General features: G+C 35.9%; 1 protein-coding gene across 11 annotated transcripts in view; it reads left to right on the top strand.

Moving 5' to 3' along the window:
• Window positions 1-15968, top strand: part of LOC105485398 (coiled-coil domain containing 18) — a 130369-nt gene that overhangs the window by 20161 nt on the left and 94240 nt on the right. For 10 of the 11 annotated variants that reach the window (XR_011612573.1, XM_011747727.3, XM_011747729.3 and 7 more), the window contains 6 exons: window positions 2249-2345; window positions 5823-5944; window positions 7743-8034; window positions 11151-11275; window positions 12453-12613; window positions 15034-15257. Coding sequence is in view for 10 of the 11 variants with exons in the window: in XM_011747727.3 (XP_011746029.2) it covers window positions 2249-2345; window positions 5823-5944; window positions 7743-8034; window positions 11151-11275; window positions 12453-12613; window positions 15034-15257 (1021 nt within the window). In the remaining variant the exon portion in view is untranslated. The remainder of the gene's footprint in view (window positions 1-2248; window positions 2346-5822; window positions 5945-7742; window positions 8035-11150; window positions 11276-12452; window positions 12614-15033; window positions 15258-15968) is intronic. The other variant, XM_011747731.3, reaches the window with a different exon arrangement.

Here is a 15968-nt window from a genome sequence, read left to right as displayed (position 1 = left end):
TAGAGATGATCTCACTGTGTTTACCAGACTGGTCTCTAACTTCTGGCTTCAAGCAATCCTCCTGGCTCAGCCTTCTAAAGTGTTTAGAATACAGGTGTGAACCATCATACCCAGCACATAAAAATTTTAGAGATGTTAAAAATGTGAAACCATGGTAAGACTATAGGTGGTTATTAAAGAAAAAAAACAAAACAGAAGCGAAAACAGGCTGGGCACAGTGACTCACTCCAGTAATGCAAGCACTCGAGGGGGCCAAAGTGGGAGTATTACTTGAGGCCAGGAATTCAAGACCAGCCCGGGCAAAATAGCAAGACACCCATCTCCACACACACAACAAAAAGTGAAAACAATGTGCCTCTCAGAATAGATGAACTGTGATATATACTATTTGTGGGTATAGGTTAACATGAATGTACAAAATAAAAAACACCCAAATCAGGATAGGGTGCCTCTCAGAATAGATGAACTGTGATATATACTATTTGTGGGTGTAGGTTAACATGAATGTACAAAATAAAAAACACCCAAATCAGGATAGGGTGCCTCTCAGAATAGATGAACTGTGATATATACTATTTGTGGGTGTAGGTTAACATGAATGTACAAAATAAAAAACACCCAAATCAGGATAGGGTTACCTCTGTGGAAGAAGTCAGGGGAATGGGATTTGGACAGGACGCATAAGGACCTCAACTTTATTTGTGATGTTTTGTTTGTCTTCTGTAGCCTTTTCAGACAAAGAGTGAAGATTCATTAAAACATGATTGGAAGTACTTGGTAATATTTATCCACACTTTTGTGTGTGGCTGAAATATGTCATTACTTTTTACAAATTGGAAGCGAGGAAGAGTAGATAAGTGTAAAGTGGATAAGTCTGGCTTGAAAAGAAGGATGAGGCCGGGCGCGGTGGCTCAAGCCTGTAATCCCAGCACTTTGGGAGGCCGAGATGGGTGGATCACGAGGTCAGGAGATCGAGACCATCCTGGCTAACACGGTGAAATCCTGTCTCTACTAAAAAAAATACAAAAAACTAGCCGGGCGAGGTGGCGGGCGCCTGTAGTCCCAGCTACTCAGGAGGCTGAGGCAGGAGAATGGCATGAACCTGAGAGGCGGAGCTTGCATTGAGCCCAGATCGTGCCACTGCACTCCAGCCTGGGCAACAGAGCGAGACTCCGTCTCAAAAAAAAAAAAAAAGAAAAGAAGGATGATAGAGGAAAGCACAATATGTGGGAAGGTTTTTGTTTGTTTAAGTGAGAAATACAGGTATCCTTTGCTCTGAACAGTACCTGTGCACATTCAGGAATTGATTATATTCCTACAGATTTTCAGAGAAATCCTTGGTTGTCCTTACTTTCCTTTATCTGAAACTTTGGAGTCAGATAGACATACTTAACCACATAGATTCAGGAAGTTAGGAATACTTTTACTTGAACTTTTTATACTTGTGGCAAAATAACCAACAGAGGGAATGAAAATACAGAAGCTAGAGTGCATTTCTGAAGGGTTAAGAGTTAAGATCCAGACGATAAATAGAGTAATTCATCCTGGATAAGAGGAGGGTCACTAACCTCACTTACATTAGAAAGAATATGATGGGAATAGGTTTAAATATTAAAATATTTTTAGGCGTCAGTGTGATATTGACCAAGTATTCTCAATGTATTGTGCCCCAAATTTTCATTTCATTACAAGAAGTGTAAGGAACTAAGAGATGAGGCAACAAGGTTAGGCTTAAATAGTGCTTGGTGGTGGTTATGTTTTTTGTTGTCTAGATTTTTATATCTGGTATCAATAGAAGTTAACATTTTTTTAAATACTTGTTTGAAATTTATTTGACCTTTGCAAAGGTCACAGAATTTACTGAGTATATTTAATATTCTAGACAATAGACTGATTTTGTAATTCCTAACCTTTGAAAATTTATCATCCAGCCTCAGGCTATTTTCCTAATCTGTCTTTTTCAGATAGGGGGAAAAAATTGCCAACACATAAGAATTTATATATATTTCAACATATATGTTTATAATTGTTTTGTGTTATATTTTATTTTTCATATTGATAGAGTGAGAAAGTTTTTGTAGTACGATCTACATTCTTCGTTTTATACTTTAAGCCTAATACTTCTTTTTAGTACAGAGAAATTTGTTTCTCTCCAATTATTCCTTATAATTAAAGATTACTTTGGAACTTAACTATTCAAATGCAGAGCATTCTTTACTTTTATTCATTATCTCTTTTTAAATTTTAGAGCTGAACGACAAAGGAATGAAGCACTGTACAATGCTGAAGAGCTGAGTAACGCTTTCCAACAATATAAAAAGAAAGTGGCTGAAAAACTGGAAAAGGTAAGAGGCAGTTGTGCAAATTCAGTGTTTTGTATTACTCTCTATATTCCAACAATAAAGGTAGGAATAATTAAAATATGTTTATGGTTGAGACAGAGAGTAATTTTTATGATCTTATAAAATCATTTAAATAAACAATTTGTAAATGTTAGTTAAGGATGATGTTTACCAACCCTTTTATTATCAGCAGAAACTTTTTTATCCAAAGAAGGAAAAGAGTAGAGAGAGGAGAAGGAACAAAATATAGAGAAGGATGGAATATGTGAACAGAGATTGGAGCTAGAGAAGTAGAAGAAAGAAATTCATTTTTATCACTTCAGTGAAAATGAAGACAGATAATGTAGCCTTCAACTGGTCTCTCTGAGTCTGCTACTCTGAGAGGGGCTGGCTTCTGCCTCTCAGAGGGAAGGTTCCTTGAACTGATTTGATGTAGAAATATAGTGAGTTTATTACATTCATTTATTATATTCATTTAGTATCTTTAAGTAATATCACACGGTAATGAAATGTGTGTGGAGGAACACCACAGTTGGATATTCAGATAATGAGCTCAAAAGAGAGGTCTGGTAAAGAGATACTAATATGGGAGCTTCCATCTTGAGATAACAGTGAAAGCAGAGGAAGTTTATGATTCTGTTCAAACAAAGGTAGAAAGGCAGAGGAAGGAATGTTTAGGTAGAACGGTAGAATGAGAAGATGGGTATTCATTTATTAAACAATTATGAAATTCCTTTTACATGCCAGGTACTGTGCTAGTCTCTGGGAGATTCAGTGATACATAACACATGATACCTACCCTAAAGAGCTCACTGTCTAGTAAGATTGACAAGTATATAAACAAATAATTTAAGTATTTTGGAATACGAAGTATAATATAGAAATAAGAGGTAGGTGTAGTAGGGTGGGATGAAGGTGGCGGTGGTTAATAAACTCTGGTGGGCCCAAAGAAGGCTTCACAGAGTAGGCAATGCTTGAGCTGCTACGCTATCTCAAATATTGTGGTATATCATTGAATAGTGTTAAGCAGGGAAAATGATTCAAAATCTATGTTCTAGGAAGCTCACTCTAATGTCATGTGAAGATGCATTTGAGAGGTGAGAAACAAGTCAAGGAGACTTTAAAAGACAAGGCAAGAGATATTGAAGATGAAGGAGCTGAGTAGATAGCTGTGAGGGATGTTAAAGTTGGAGAATCAGTGGGATCTAGTGACCACTTGAATGCATTAGAAGCCGGCAGTATGAGAAAGAAGAATATAGGGTATTTTTAGGTTGCTGGTTTGAGTGACTGCTGGATGATTGCATCATGAATCAAAATAGACAATTCAGGAAAAAAAGTTAATGAGTTCTATTTTGGAAATTATTATTCTGTAGAATAACCAGTTACAGGTTTCTAATAGGCTTTTGTATCTATAAGTCTGGATTTCGATATAGAAATCTGTACTAGGGCTGTAGTTTTGAGAATTGACAGTACTGAATTAAAGTGGTAGAAGCCTTGGACATTGACAGAGTTCATATAGAATGAGAACAAGAGGGAAGATACCCTGGGAGATAAAGAACAGGTAGATTAGCTTTTGAAAGATATCGATAAGTTATTTTAAAAAATTAGAGAATCAGGAAAGTATAATACGAAAAGTCAAGGCGATAGAACATTTTAAAAAGAAGGTGGTGATCTTCAGTGCCAGATGTTGCAAACTGGTCAAGAAGAATGAGGACTGAACCAGGTGTGGTGGCTTACGCCTCTAATTGCAGCTACTCAGGGGGCTGAGGTAGAAGGATTGCTTGAACTCAGGAGTTAGAGGCTGCATTAAGCCCTGATAATGTCACTGCACTCAGGCCTGAGTGAAAGAGCAAGACCCTGTCTGTAAAAAATCAGAAAAAAATTTTAGAAAGATGAGGAATGAGACAGGGCTCTTGGTTTTTATAATCAGGGAGTCTTTGGATACTTTGTAGAGAGCAACTTATTAAAATAGAAGGCACAACCTCTGAAATGGGAGAGATGGAAAGGGAGAAAGTAGAGGTAGCTAACAGACAATTCTTTACATATGATAGGTGAAGAGGAAGTAAGTGTGTGTGGCGGGTTGGGAAAGTCGGCGAATGGAAGGGAAGAAAGAAGCTAAGTTAAGGTGAAGAAGCTGTGGTAAAGCACCTAAGGGTACCCTGAACTTATTAGTAGGGGGAGATTGAAGATGCTAGAATTATAAGGAATAAAAGATGGCACAAGAGTCTGAACGATATGCAAGATGATAGTCCAAGAGCAGAAGTGAGATTCTTTTTTTTAATGAAATAGGACATTTCTTTTCTTTGTGGATAAAAAGAGAAAAAAGTTTTAGGTGGAAGGAAATTGAAGGATTTTGAATTAAATGTCTTTGGTCCCATAAGTTAAGATGTTGCTTAAGAAATTTTCATAGCGTAAGGAGGATAGGAGGGATTTTGGAAACTTGGGGTGAGTATTTCTCATAATATAGTTGCAATAAGGAAAGTCAAGAAATTCACTAAACTTTTGAGAGAATAAATAGAAAGAAAAGAGCAGTCAGGAATTATGAGTTAATAAAAGGAAGCAAAGAAAACAAGAGTGGCCAGAGTCAAGTGTAATATTGTCATGACAGCTACATGGTAAAATATTTTAGAGGAGAAGTTACCAACAATATTAAATACTGAGATCCAGGAGAAAGTCTGCAGTTGATTACAAAGTGGTCATTCCTTTGCAGTAAAACTGTGAATATCACTTGGCAGTGTAAAATACTAAGGTCTCACTAGGTATTGAAATCTTAAATGTGAATTAGTTAATAAGAAGGCGATTTTGAGAGTCTTGGAGAGGGTGCTTGTGGGAAAGAAATATCTTAGAAGGGATTTTTAGTAAGGTGATCAGTAAGGGGAGGTAGAAGACCTAGTAGGAGGAATATTCTTGGGGAGAAGAAGGACTTTATGGAGAAAAGAGAGAAGAATGTAAGAGACAGGTTTTTTTTTTTACACTTAGGATTATCAGTTGCAAACAATGCTCAGCAAAGCCCTATAGTTCAGTGGATGTAACAGGGTAACAAAGGAATTGGGGCAGATATACCCAATCTTCTCTCAACACTGTATCCTGGGTGCTTTTATCTGTTCTACATTTTGGGCTGTGGTTTCATTGGTAAATTTTGTGGTTAAAATTTCAAAAACAACTTCTCTGGAACATTTGCACTAAAATTAACCTTTAGTAACTCGTACATAGCAGCTCTAGATGAATTTTTGCTTTCAGTTGATGCAGTTGCCTATCTGTTACAGGTTTTCTGGACATGTAGTATCATCCTTTTCTCTGTCTTTTGTTACTGCCCAGGAACTTCACTTTGCTACTTTTCACTATGAGGCTGGGGACTTAAATGTATGAAATTCTTAGTTTACATCCCTGCTTATTTCTGAAATCACTACTTACATTTTTAGCTTGAAACACCTAAAACTTACAACCACATTAGTATGTCCACTTAAATTATTGTTTTAGGTTCAAGCTGAAGAAGAAATATTAGAGAGAAATCTAATTAACTGTGAAAAAGAAAATAAAAGGCTACAAGAAAAGTGTGGTCTATGTAAAAGTGAACTTGAAATTCTGAAAGAGAAATTAAGGTACAGTATTCTGTTGTAGAAAAAGGATTTTTGTGTGGAGATGGAAAAAACTGAAACATTTTTAAACAATATTTTATATGTTGTAATTATGGGCTTACATTATATAGAAGGATAGGCTTCATGACTGAAACTGTTTTCTAGCTATCGAGTTAGAATTAGAAATGAAGTAAAATGTGTTAATGCGAATATACTTGTAAATATGGAGAAGTTCTGATCAACATATTTGCTTTGCATATATTTAGGGAAAATTAATAGACATAATGTCATTGGTGTATGACCACATTAACTCACTAGTAAAATGTGTATAATATCCAATGTTCTAATAAAAAGTGTTTTTCAAATCATAAAAAATTACCTAGTCCAAACTTCTCATTTTATAAGTAAAGAAACAGAAGCCCCGAGAGTAGCCAGAATTTACTGAAGGTCTTTGAAAGATCAAAGTCTTCTGACTCCTATACTCTCTCTTAGTATATCTTGTTGTCCTCTTAAAACTAACACCCATCAGCTTTCCGAGGTTAATATTAATCAGTCTTTATCACTTCAAACTGTTAATTTTTTTAAAAAAAAGGGGGAGCAGGAAGCAATCAGAATAACTGGTTTGTCTAATTTTGCTGTACTTTCCTTAAGGTAGTCTGTTTAGTATTTTTGCCAAGGAGGAGGGAGTAAAGATGCTTTTTACTAGAGTATTTTCTAGAATTGATTATCGATTGCAAGATCTACTTTTAAGAAAGAAAAATGCTGCCAATTACACTATGATGCAATCCTTCATCACTTAAAATGTTTATACTTCATGAAAGAATTCTTGTATATTTAATTACGTATGATTTCTTAAGTTATGTTATTTTTATATTTTCCAAAAAAATGTTATTTTCATATTTCAAATATAAGTGAAATAAATTGGTTAAGATATTTTTAAAACTTCACGTTTGGAGTCTGACCCTTCTAAAATGTCTAAGTTTTTCAACACAGTATCTCCCAGTGTGCCATTAAGAGTTGCTGATGCAGTATTTCTTAAAAGAATCCTTGTAAGGGCCGGGTGCGGTGGCTCTTGCCTGTAATCCCAGCACTTTGGGAGGCTGAGGCGGGCGGATCACGAGATCAGGAGATCGAGACCATCCTGGCTAACGCAGTGAAACCCCATCTCTACTGAAAAAAAAAAAAAATTAGCTGGGCGTGGTGGCGGGCGCCTGTAGTCCCAGCTACTCGGGAGGCTGAGGCAGGAGAATGGCATGAACCCAGGAGGCGGAGCTTGCAGTGAGCCAAGATTGGGCTACTGCACTCCAGCCTGGGCAATACAGTGAGATTCCATCTCAAAAAAAAAAAAAAATTCTTGTAAGAAGAGAAAGTCATTGATGCTGGGCTCTTAAGCTGATTGTACAATTATGTAGAGCCAGTTTACTTTTTCTCCTGTTTTAGGAATCCAAAACTTTGTTGATAATGCGAAATGCTATGTCAGCGATTTTGGAGTTAGATTTCCTGTCTTATATAATTAAACAGGGAGCAGAAATGCTTTCAAGATAGTAGGGCTGTCCTTCCCTGCCGTTTACTGTGAGACACTGGGAAAGTTATTTAACCTTTTTGTGCCTCAGTTACCTCATCTGTAAATAAGAAGTAATAATAGTGCTAACCACATAAAGTTGTGAGTGCCTGGCATGCAGAAAGTAGGTACTTAGTAAATGTGAGCAGGTATTATTTTAGAATTAAGCTTCAAAAAATTTTAAAAGTGAGATTAAATAAATGTGATTGAAAATGAATGCATATATATTTTATTTTCATTTTTATTCTCTTTTCTTCATAGGCAGTTAAAAGAAGAAAATAACAATGGAAAAGAAAAACTAAGGATCATGGCAGTGAAAAATTCAGAAGTCATGGCACAGCTAACTGAATCTAGACAAAGTATTTTGAAGCTAGAGAGTGAGTTAGAGAACAAAGACGAAATACTTAGAGACAAATTTTCTTTAATGAATGAAAACCGAGAATTAAAGGTCCGTGTTGCAGCACAGAATGAGCGACTAGATTTATGTCAACAAGAAATTGAAAGTTCAAGGGTAGAACTAAGAAGTATGGAAAAGATTATATCCCAGTTGCCAGTAAGTATGTGTGATTGCGTAATGGAAAAGAAGAATTTTACTAAAGTGTTTTAGAAAAGACTGTCATTTTGTGGTTGCTTTATTAGCTTCTAATTTTTTTCTTTCCTCTTTAGTCTTGAATTTCTCTTCTATCTAATCTGTTTTTTTTCCTGCACTTAACCATTGTACACTTTTTCCCAGTTTCTCAGATGCCATATATTAGAATGGCACAGAATTTTTTTTAAGCAGCTTTATTGAAGTATCATTTACATACCATAAAATTTGCCTATTTTAAGTGTACTAATCTATGATTTTTAGTAAATTTGCAAGTTTTGTAACAATCACCACAATCCAGCTTTGAAACATGTCTATCATCCCCAAAAGGTATTTTGGACCCATTTATAATTAGGCCCTCTACTCCCTTCTACCCATAGGAAGACACTAATAGTTTTTGCATCTATAGATATCTTTTCTGGACATTTCACATAAATGAACTCATATAATATGTGCTCTTTTGCATCTGGTCTTTTGCATTCTTAATGTTTTTGAGAGTCATTCATATTGTGATATCAGTATTTCATTTCTTTTTATTGCCAAATAGTATTTCATTATATAGATATGTTACATTTGATTTATCCATTCACTGGTTGATGGACATTTGGATTGTTTCCACTTTGGGATATTATGAATAATGCTTATATGAACATTTGCATACAAGTCTTTGGGCATGTTTTCATTTCTCTTGGGTAAATACCTAGGACTAGAATTGTTGGGTCATATGATGAATTTATTCCAAACTGTTTTCCAAAATGTCTACACTATTTTACATTCTCACCAGCAATGTATGAGGGTTCCTGTTTCTCTACTTCCTTGCCAACACTTGTTCTTGTCTTTTTTATTATTACCATCTTAGTGGATGTGAAGTGGTATTACACTGTGGTTTTAATTTACATTTCTTTTTTTTTTTTTTAAGACAGACTCTTACTCTGTTGCCCAGGCTGGAGTGTAGTGGCATGATCTCAGCTTACTGCAACCTCTGGTTCCCAGGTTCAAGCAATTCTCCTGCCTCAGCCTCCTGAGTAGCCAGGACTACAGGCACATGGGACGGGGTTTCACCACATTGGTCAAGCTGGTCTCGAATGCGCCCACCTCGGCCTGACCTCATGATCCGCCCACCTTGGCCTCCCAAAGTGCTGGGATTACAAGCGTGAGCCACCATGCCTGGCCCTAATTTTCATTTTTTTAACAGCTCATGATGAGCAACTTTTCATGTACTTATTAGAATGGCATAGAACTTTAATTTTTTTTTTTTTTTTGAGATGGTGTCTCGCTCTGTCGCCAGGCTGGAGTGCAGTGGTGAGATCTCGGCTCACTGCAACCTCCACCTCCTGGGTTCAAGCTATTCGCCCGCCTCAGCCTCCCTAGTAGCTGGAATTACAGGCATGTGCCACCACGCCCAGCTAATTTTGTATTTTTAGTAGAGGCAGGGTTTCTGCACGTTGGTCAGCCTGGTCTTGAACTCCTGACCTCAGGTGATCTGCCTGCCTCGGCCTCCCAAAGTGCTGGGATTACAGGCTTGAGCCACCATGCCTGGCCTAAAATGTTTTTATAATAATGGTCTACCACCTTTTCTCTTTGAGTTATATTTGTGGCCATATATATAAGTGAGATTAAGAAGAAGGTAAGTAAACCTATTCAGGAATTTGTAATCAATAGGTGTAAAATGAAGGAAAGATCAGGGGAAACTATAGGTAAATATATTATGGTTGGTTTCACATATGAATGCATGGTAGACTAGACGGTAGACTTACCGATGTTAAACTATTATGAACTGTGGAATTATGAACCAAAAAAATCTTAGCAACTGTCTGATTCAATATCATTTTATTGGTGAAGAAACCTAGACCCAAGGAAGTAAATAAATTGCTCAACTGGTAAGTAGTAGAATTTAAACTAGAACATAAAATCTTAGCTCCTCTGTTGTATCTGCTTTCCCCAGATGCTATTTGCTTAATTTTTAATATACTATTTGCTTTTGAAATTAGAAAGTAATCATATACAGATAACAATTTTAAATTGCATTCTCATTTGTGTATCAAGAATTATTTCATATGTGGTCAGGCACAGTGGTTCATGCTTGTAATCCCAGCATTTTGGCAGGCCAAGGTAAGAGGAACTCTTGAAGCAAGAGTTCAAGACCAGCCTGGGCAATATAGCAAGACCCTGTCTCTACAAAAATACAAAAATTAGCTGGGCATGGTGGTGCATGCCTGTGGTCCCAGCTAGTCGAGAAGCTGAGGTAGGAGGATTGCTTGAGACCAGGAGTTCAAGGCTGCAGTGAGTTCTATGATCATAAGCTCCAGTCGGGGCGACAGAGTGAGATCCTGTCTCTAAAAACAGAATTATTTGAGATATGATTCCGAATGTGGTAATGTATGCTTGATCATTTGTTTCTTGTAGTGCTAAGAATGATACGATTAGGAAATGTGATTTTTTTTTTCCCCACTTCTAGGAGGTGTGATTTGGTTATAGTTTGAAGGTAGAAGTCATTAAGTGCTTACCTTGCTCCTTTATAACTGTCTTTTAAAATTCTGTATTATCCAAACCAACAGAAAGGTGCATATGCTAGTGTAGCACCATATTTGTAAAATTTGGTACATGTATTGTCTTATCAACTCTATATTTTTTAGAATAAAATTTTATAGGTAAAGCTTCTTTGTGTACCTTGTCAGATCCCAATTCTCTTCCTCTCTCCTCAGAAATGGCAATTATTCTGAAATTCATGTGTATCCTTCTCATCCATGTTTTAAATACTGTCACGTATAGATGCATCTAGAAATATATATATGTTGCTTAGTGTTTTTATGAAAATACTGTTTGCCACTATAATTTGTTTTTCACTAATACTGTTATGAGATGTATCCATACTGATTTATGTGACTCAAGTTTATTTCTTTTAACTATTGTAGTTTTCCAATTATCTTAATATTTCTTAATATATTTATATATTCTCCTATTGATGGACATTAAGTTGTTACCATCAAATTCATACAGTTTTTAAAATTTTAAGTTCTGAATGAAAAAGCAACTGCATCCCATGTACATAAGTTTACACGTGTTTGTTTTTAAACTTGCAGTTAAAAAGAGAATTATTTGGTTTTAAATCGTCTCTTTCTAAATACCAGATGAGTAGCTTCTCAAACAAGGAAGACCGTTGCATTGGCTGCTGTGAGGCAAATAAATTGGTGATTTCGGAATTGAGGTACAATTTTCAGAATCTTCAGTTATAGCAAATAGAATGTTTTTTATTGGTAATTAAGACCCTTAATTGGCTGAGCGTGGTGGCTCATGCCTGTAATACCAATACTTTGGGAGGCCAAGGTGGGTGGATCACAAGGTCAGGGGTTCGAGACCAGCCTGACCAACATGGTGAAACCTCATCTCTACTAAAAATACAAAAATTAGCCAGGCGTGGTGGTGGCACGTGCCTGTAATCCCCGCTACTTGGGAGGCTGAGGCAGGAGATTCACTTGAACCCAGGAGGCAGAGGTTGCAGTGAGCTGAGATAGTGCCACTGCACTCCAGCCTGAGCAACAGAGTGAGACTCCATCAAAAATAAAATAAAATAACCTTTAATTGAGGAATTTAAAAAATATACAGAAAAGCTCAGAGAATATTATAACAGGTATCTGTGATTCCACAACTCAGAATTGAATCTTCTTAACCAGGATTGATTCTCCTTAAAATTTGTGGTATTTGTTTTAAATCTGTTTCTCTAAATAAAAAATAAAGCATTACAGGATGAATAATGCCCTTTGATCCTTATGACTAGTTCCATTTTTCCCCTAAGTATCCACCATCATGAATTGGATATATATTTCTCTATTCATTTTTGTGTGTTTACACACATATACACAAATATAAATATACTGTATACTGTGCAATTTTGCTTTTTCACTCAGCAGTATTTTAAAAATTCATTCATATTGAGATAGAGTAGATTAACAAATGGATTTGTGTGGTTAGTTACTTTGAATCACTGTGTAGGATTCTGTCCTATAACAGTGTCATAATTTATTTGTTCCTTTATAGGTATCTTGTTTCTATTTTCTGTTACAAACAGTGCTGCAAAGGACATCCTTATACATGTTTTCTTATACATATATATGAGAGTTTCTGTAGTATATATTCCTAAAAGTGAAATTGCTGGGTCATAGAGTGTGTACGTTTTCAATTTTACTAGATACCATCAAGTTTGTAAAGTGACTGAACCAATTTATAATCCTACAATGGTCTATACGAGTTTTCATATCCTGCCTAAAGAGTTGACTAATATCAGAATTCTAATTTTATCAACTTGAAAGGTGAAAAATAGTACAGTAAGAGATATTTTTATAGAATCTTTCTAATAATTTTTCACTTCTTTTCTTTTGTGCCAGAATTAAGCTTGCAATAAAAGAGGCAGAAATTCAAAAGCTTCATGCAAACCTGACTGCAAATCAGTTATCTCAGAGTCTTATTACTTGTAATGACAGCCAAGAAAGTAGCAAATTAAGTAGTTTAGAGACAGAACCTGTAAAGCTAGGTGGTCATCAAGTGGGTAAGTATATTGAGTTGTTTTAATAAATTATATTTAGAGTTTTGGATGATAGTTTTTTTTAAAAAAACTTTAAAATTTTTTTTAAATTTAACTTAAGTTCAGGGATACATGTGCAGATTTGTTACATAGGTAAGCTTGTGTCATGGAGGTTTGTTTTACAGATTATTTCATCACCTGGGTATTAAGCCTAGTATCCCTTAATTATTTTTCCTGCTCCACTCCCTCCTTCCACCCTCCACCCTCTGATAGACCCCAGTGTGTGTTGTTCCCCTCTATGTGTCCATGTGTTCTCAGATGATAGTTTGTAAAGAACAAATTTATTAACTGTTTGGTTTGTATTATCAAACATACTTGATAATCTATTACTAGTTATGGTCTGATAAGACAGCAGAAGTTATTTCAGAATTATTAGACTTTGTATCATTCTTTAGTGAAGTAAAATTGATATCCAGTAAGACAGTGGTCCCCAACCTTTTTGGCACCAGGGACTGGTTTTGTGGAAGACATTTTTTCCATGGACCAGGGGCAGGGGCAGGGGTGGTTTCAGGATGATTCAAATGCATGACTTTTATTGTGCATTTTATTTATATTATTATTACATTGATGATGAAATAATCATACAACTCATTGTAATGTAGAATCAATGGGAGCCCTGACTTGTTTTCCTGCAACTAGAAGGTTCCATCTGGGGGTCATAGGAGACAGTGACAGATCATCAGGCATTAGATTCTCATAAGGAGTGAGCAATCTAGATCCTGCGCATGTGCAGTTCATAACAGGGTTTGTGTTCCTATGGGAATCTAATGCCACAGCTAATCTGACAGGAGGTAGAGCTCAAGCAATAATGCGAGCGATTGGGAGTGGGTGTCATTCACCTGCCACTCACCTCCTACTATGTGACCCCGTTCTTAATAGGCCATGGACTGGTACCAGTCTGTGGCCCAGGGGTTGGGGACCCCTGCAATTAAGATGCACCCATTTTAATATACAGTTTGATACGTTTTGTCAGGTGTTTGTGTTTTAATGTTTAACTCTTGTTACCATCACCACAGTCAAGACATAAGACATCTCCATCAGGATCCCTTGTACTTTTTGCCAGTTAACTTTTAGGCTTAATTTTCTCTCTTTTTTTTTTTTAAACCCCACAAAACTTTTCTTTAAGTTTAGATTATTGATTTTAGACTTCTTTTTCCTTTCTCATCTAAGTATTTAAGGATAGAAACTTCCCTTTAAGCAGTGCTTTGGCTGTATTCCACTACTTTTTTTAATGTGTTGTATTTTCATTTTCATTCAGTTCAAAATAGTTATCTCTTGTGATTTCCTCTTTGACTCACAGGCTGTGTGTGTTTTATTTCCAAATATTTGGAGGTTTTTCCAGATATTTTTGTGTCATTCATGATGACCAGAGAACATACCCTATAGGACTTCATTTATAAGAGTGTTTTGAGACTTGGTTTATTGGCCAGCGTATGATCTATCTTGGTGAATGTTCCAAGTTGGGAATACTAGTAATTAGAGGTGGTAATAAATATAATGTATTATAGATTCTCTTACATCAAGAACAAAGCCAATAAAAGGTAGATAGCCTAGAGAAATGACTACTTATGCAAACCTTGAAGGCAAAGTGTATCTTTTCTTGTTTTCATATCTGTGTGTGTTCTCATGTAATCATCTACATTGTGCTTTTTAAAAGCTTTCCTGAAGGCTTGCCTACTGTGGAGTGGGAGATGTGTATGTTTATAGTGGAGAAGGGGCATGTTGAAACAACTACCTCTGATAACGCTCAGTAATTTTTTTTTTAGACAGGATCTTGCCATGTGGCCCAGGGTGGTCTTGAATTCAAGTGGCATGCACCTCAGCCTGTTGAATAGCTCAGATAACAGGTGTATGCCACTGTGCCTGGTTACCTTCAGTAATTTTTTAAAAAGCATCACTGAATTCTCATTAGCTAGTTTGGAGAGAAAGACGATAGGGTCAGGAAGGATTCACTCTTTGGAGCTTTTGAACCTGCATCTATGTGCAGTACATAAAAATGTTCTTAATGATCTCAAAGTGTCCAAATAAATTTTATGATTACCTTCAGTTTAAGGAAAGAGAGCAACTTAAAAAAATTTTTTTACAATGATTTCTACTAAAAAATGGAAGTTAAAAGGTGGAGAAGGGTTCTTACATTTCTGGTACAAAGGAATAGTCTTAGCTACCTAGAAAAATGAGGGATTCAGAACTTTTTTCATCTTTGTTATGTATTTAATTTAGAGAGCACATTACTTATTCCTTGATTTCCTTAATGAATGTCTCATTCTCTGTCCCTTTTAGTACTCTTTAGATCAGAAACTAAAGTTTATGACTAAATCTTTCAACTAAGTAGGTTTTTATTCTTGAAGTCTTATTCAGAAGAATTTTCCTTTTATGTTTATTAGCAGAAAGCGTAAAAGATCAAAATCAACATACTATGAACAAGCAATATGAAAAAGAGAGGCAAAGACTTGTTACTGGAATAGAAGAGCTACGTACTAAGCTGATACAAATAGAAGCTGAAAATTCTGATTTGAGGGTTAACATGGCTCACAGAACTAGTCAGTTTCAGCTGATTCAAGAGGAGCTGCTAGAGAAAGCTTCAAACTCCAGCAAACTGGAAAGTGAAGTAAGTTTGGAATTAGCTTGGTGTATATATATTAATTTTTGAACTAGAACAAAAGGTGTTATTTTAGGATTTTATAAAAATTATATGTTTATATCCGGAGTTAAAGTTTTTTAAAAATGGTACCCCATAAGTTACAAATTATTTTAAAATTACATTTGGAAACCTTTGTATTTTAACTTATGTTATTAAAAGTAGGAAAAACTCTGTAGTGGGTAAAAGGTCTCAAATTTGGTGGAAATAATATTGCATTGCAGCCTATTATTTCTTCCATAGTATAAGTTAATGTGGTTAATATACATTTATAAGTAAAGACTTTGGATTATGCTGTTGGAAGAAAAGGAGTGATAATAAAAGATTTTAAATTTTAGCAAACCCCCAACCACCTAGGAAGCCTGTTTAATATGCATATTTCTGGGTCCTGTTCCTGCAATTTCTGATTCAGTATATATGGGCACAAGAGTCTGCTTTTTTCTTTTCTTTTTCTTTTTCTTTTTTTTTTTTTCTTAGAGACAGGGTCTTGCTCTGTTGCCCAATCTGGAGTGCAGTGGTGAGATCATAGCTCACTGTAACTTTGAACTTCTGGGCTCAAGCCATTCTTCTGCCTCAATCTTCCAAGTAGTTGAGACTGCAGACATGTGTCACTATGTCCAGCTAATTTTTTAAATTTTTTGTTTGTGGAGACAGTCGCCGTGTTGCCCAGGCTGGTCTCGA

This window comes from Macaca nemestrina, chromosome 1 (genome assembly GCF_043159975.1).
Source record: "Macaca nemestrina isolate mMacNem1 chromosome 1, mMacNem.hap1, whole genome shotgun sequence".
In the NCBI taxonomy this organism is placed as follows: Eukaryota; Metazoa; Chordata; class Mammalia; order Primates; family Cercopithecidae; genus Macaca; species Macaca nemestrina.
Note: the sequence above shows the minus strand (reverse complement) of the source record. Positions and strands in the feature narration are given on the sequence as shown.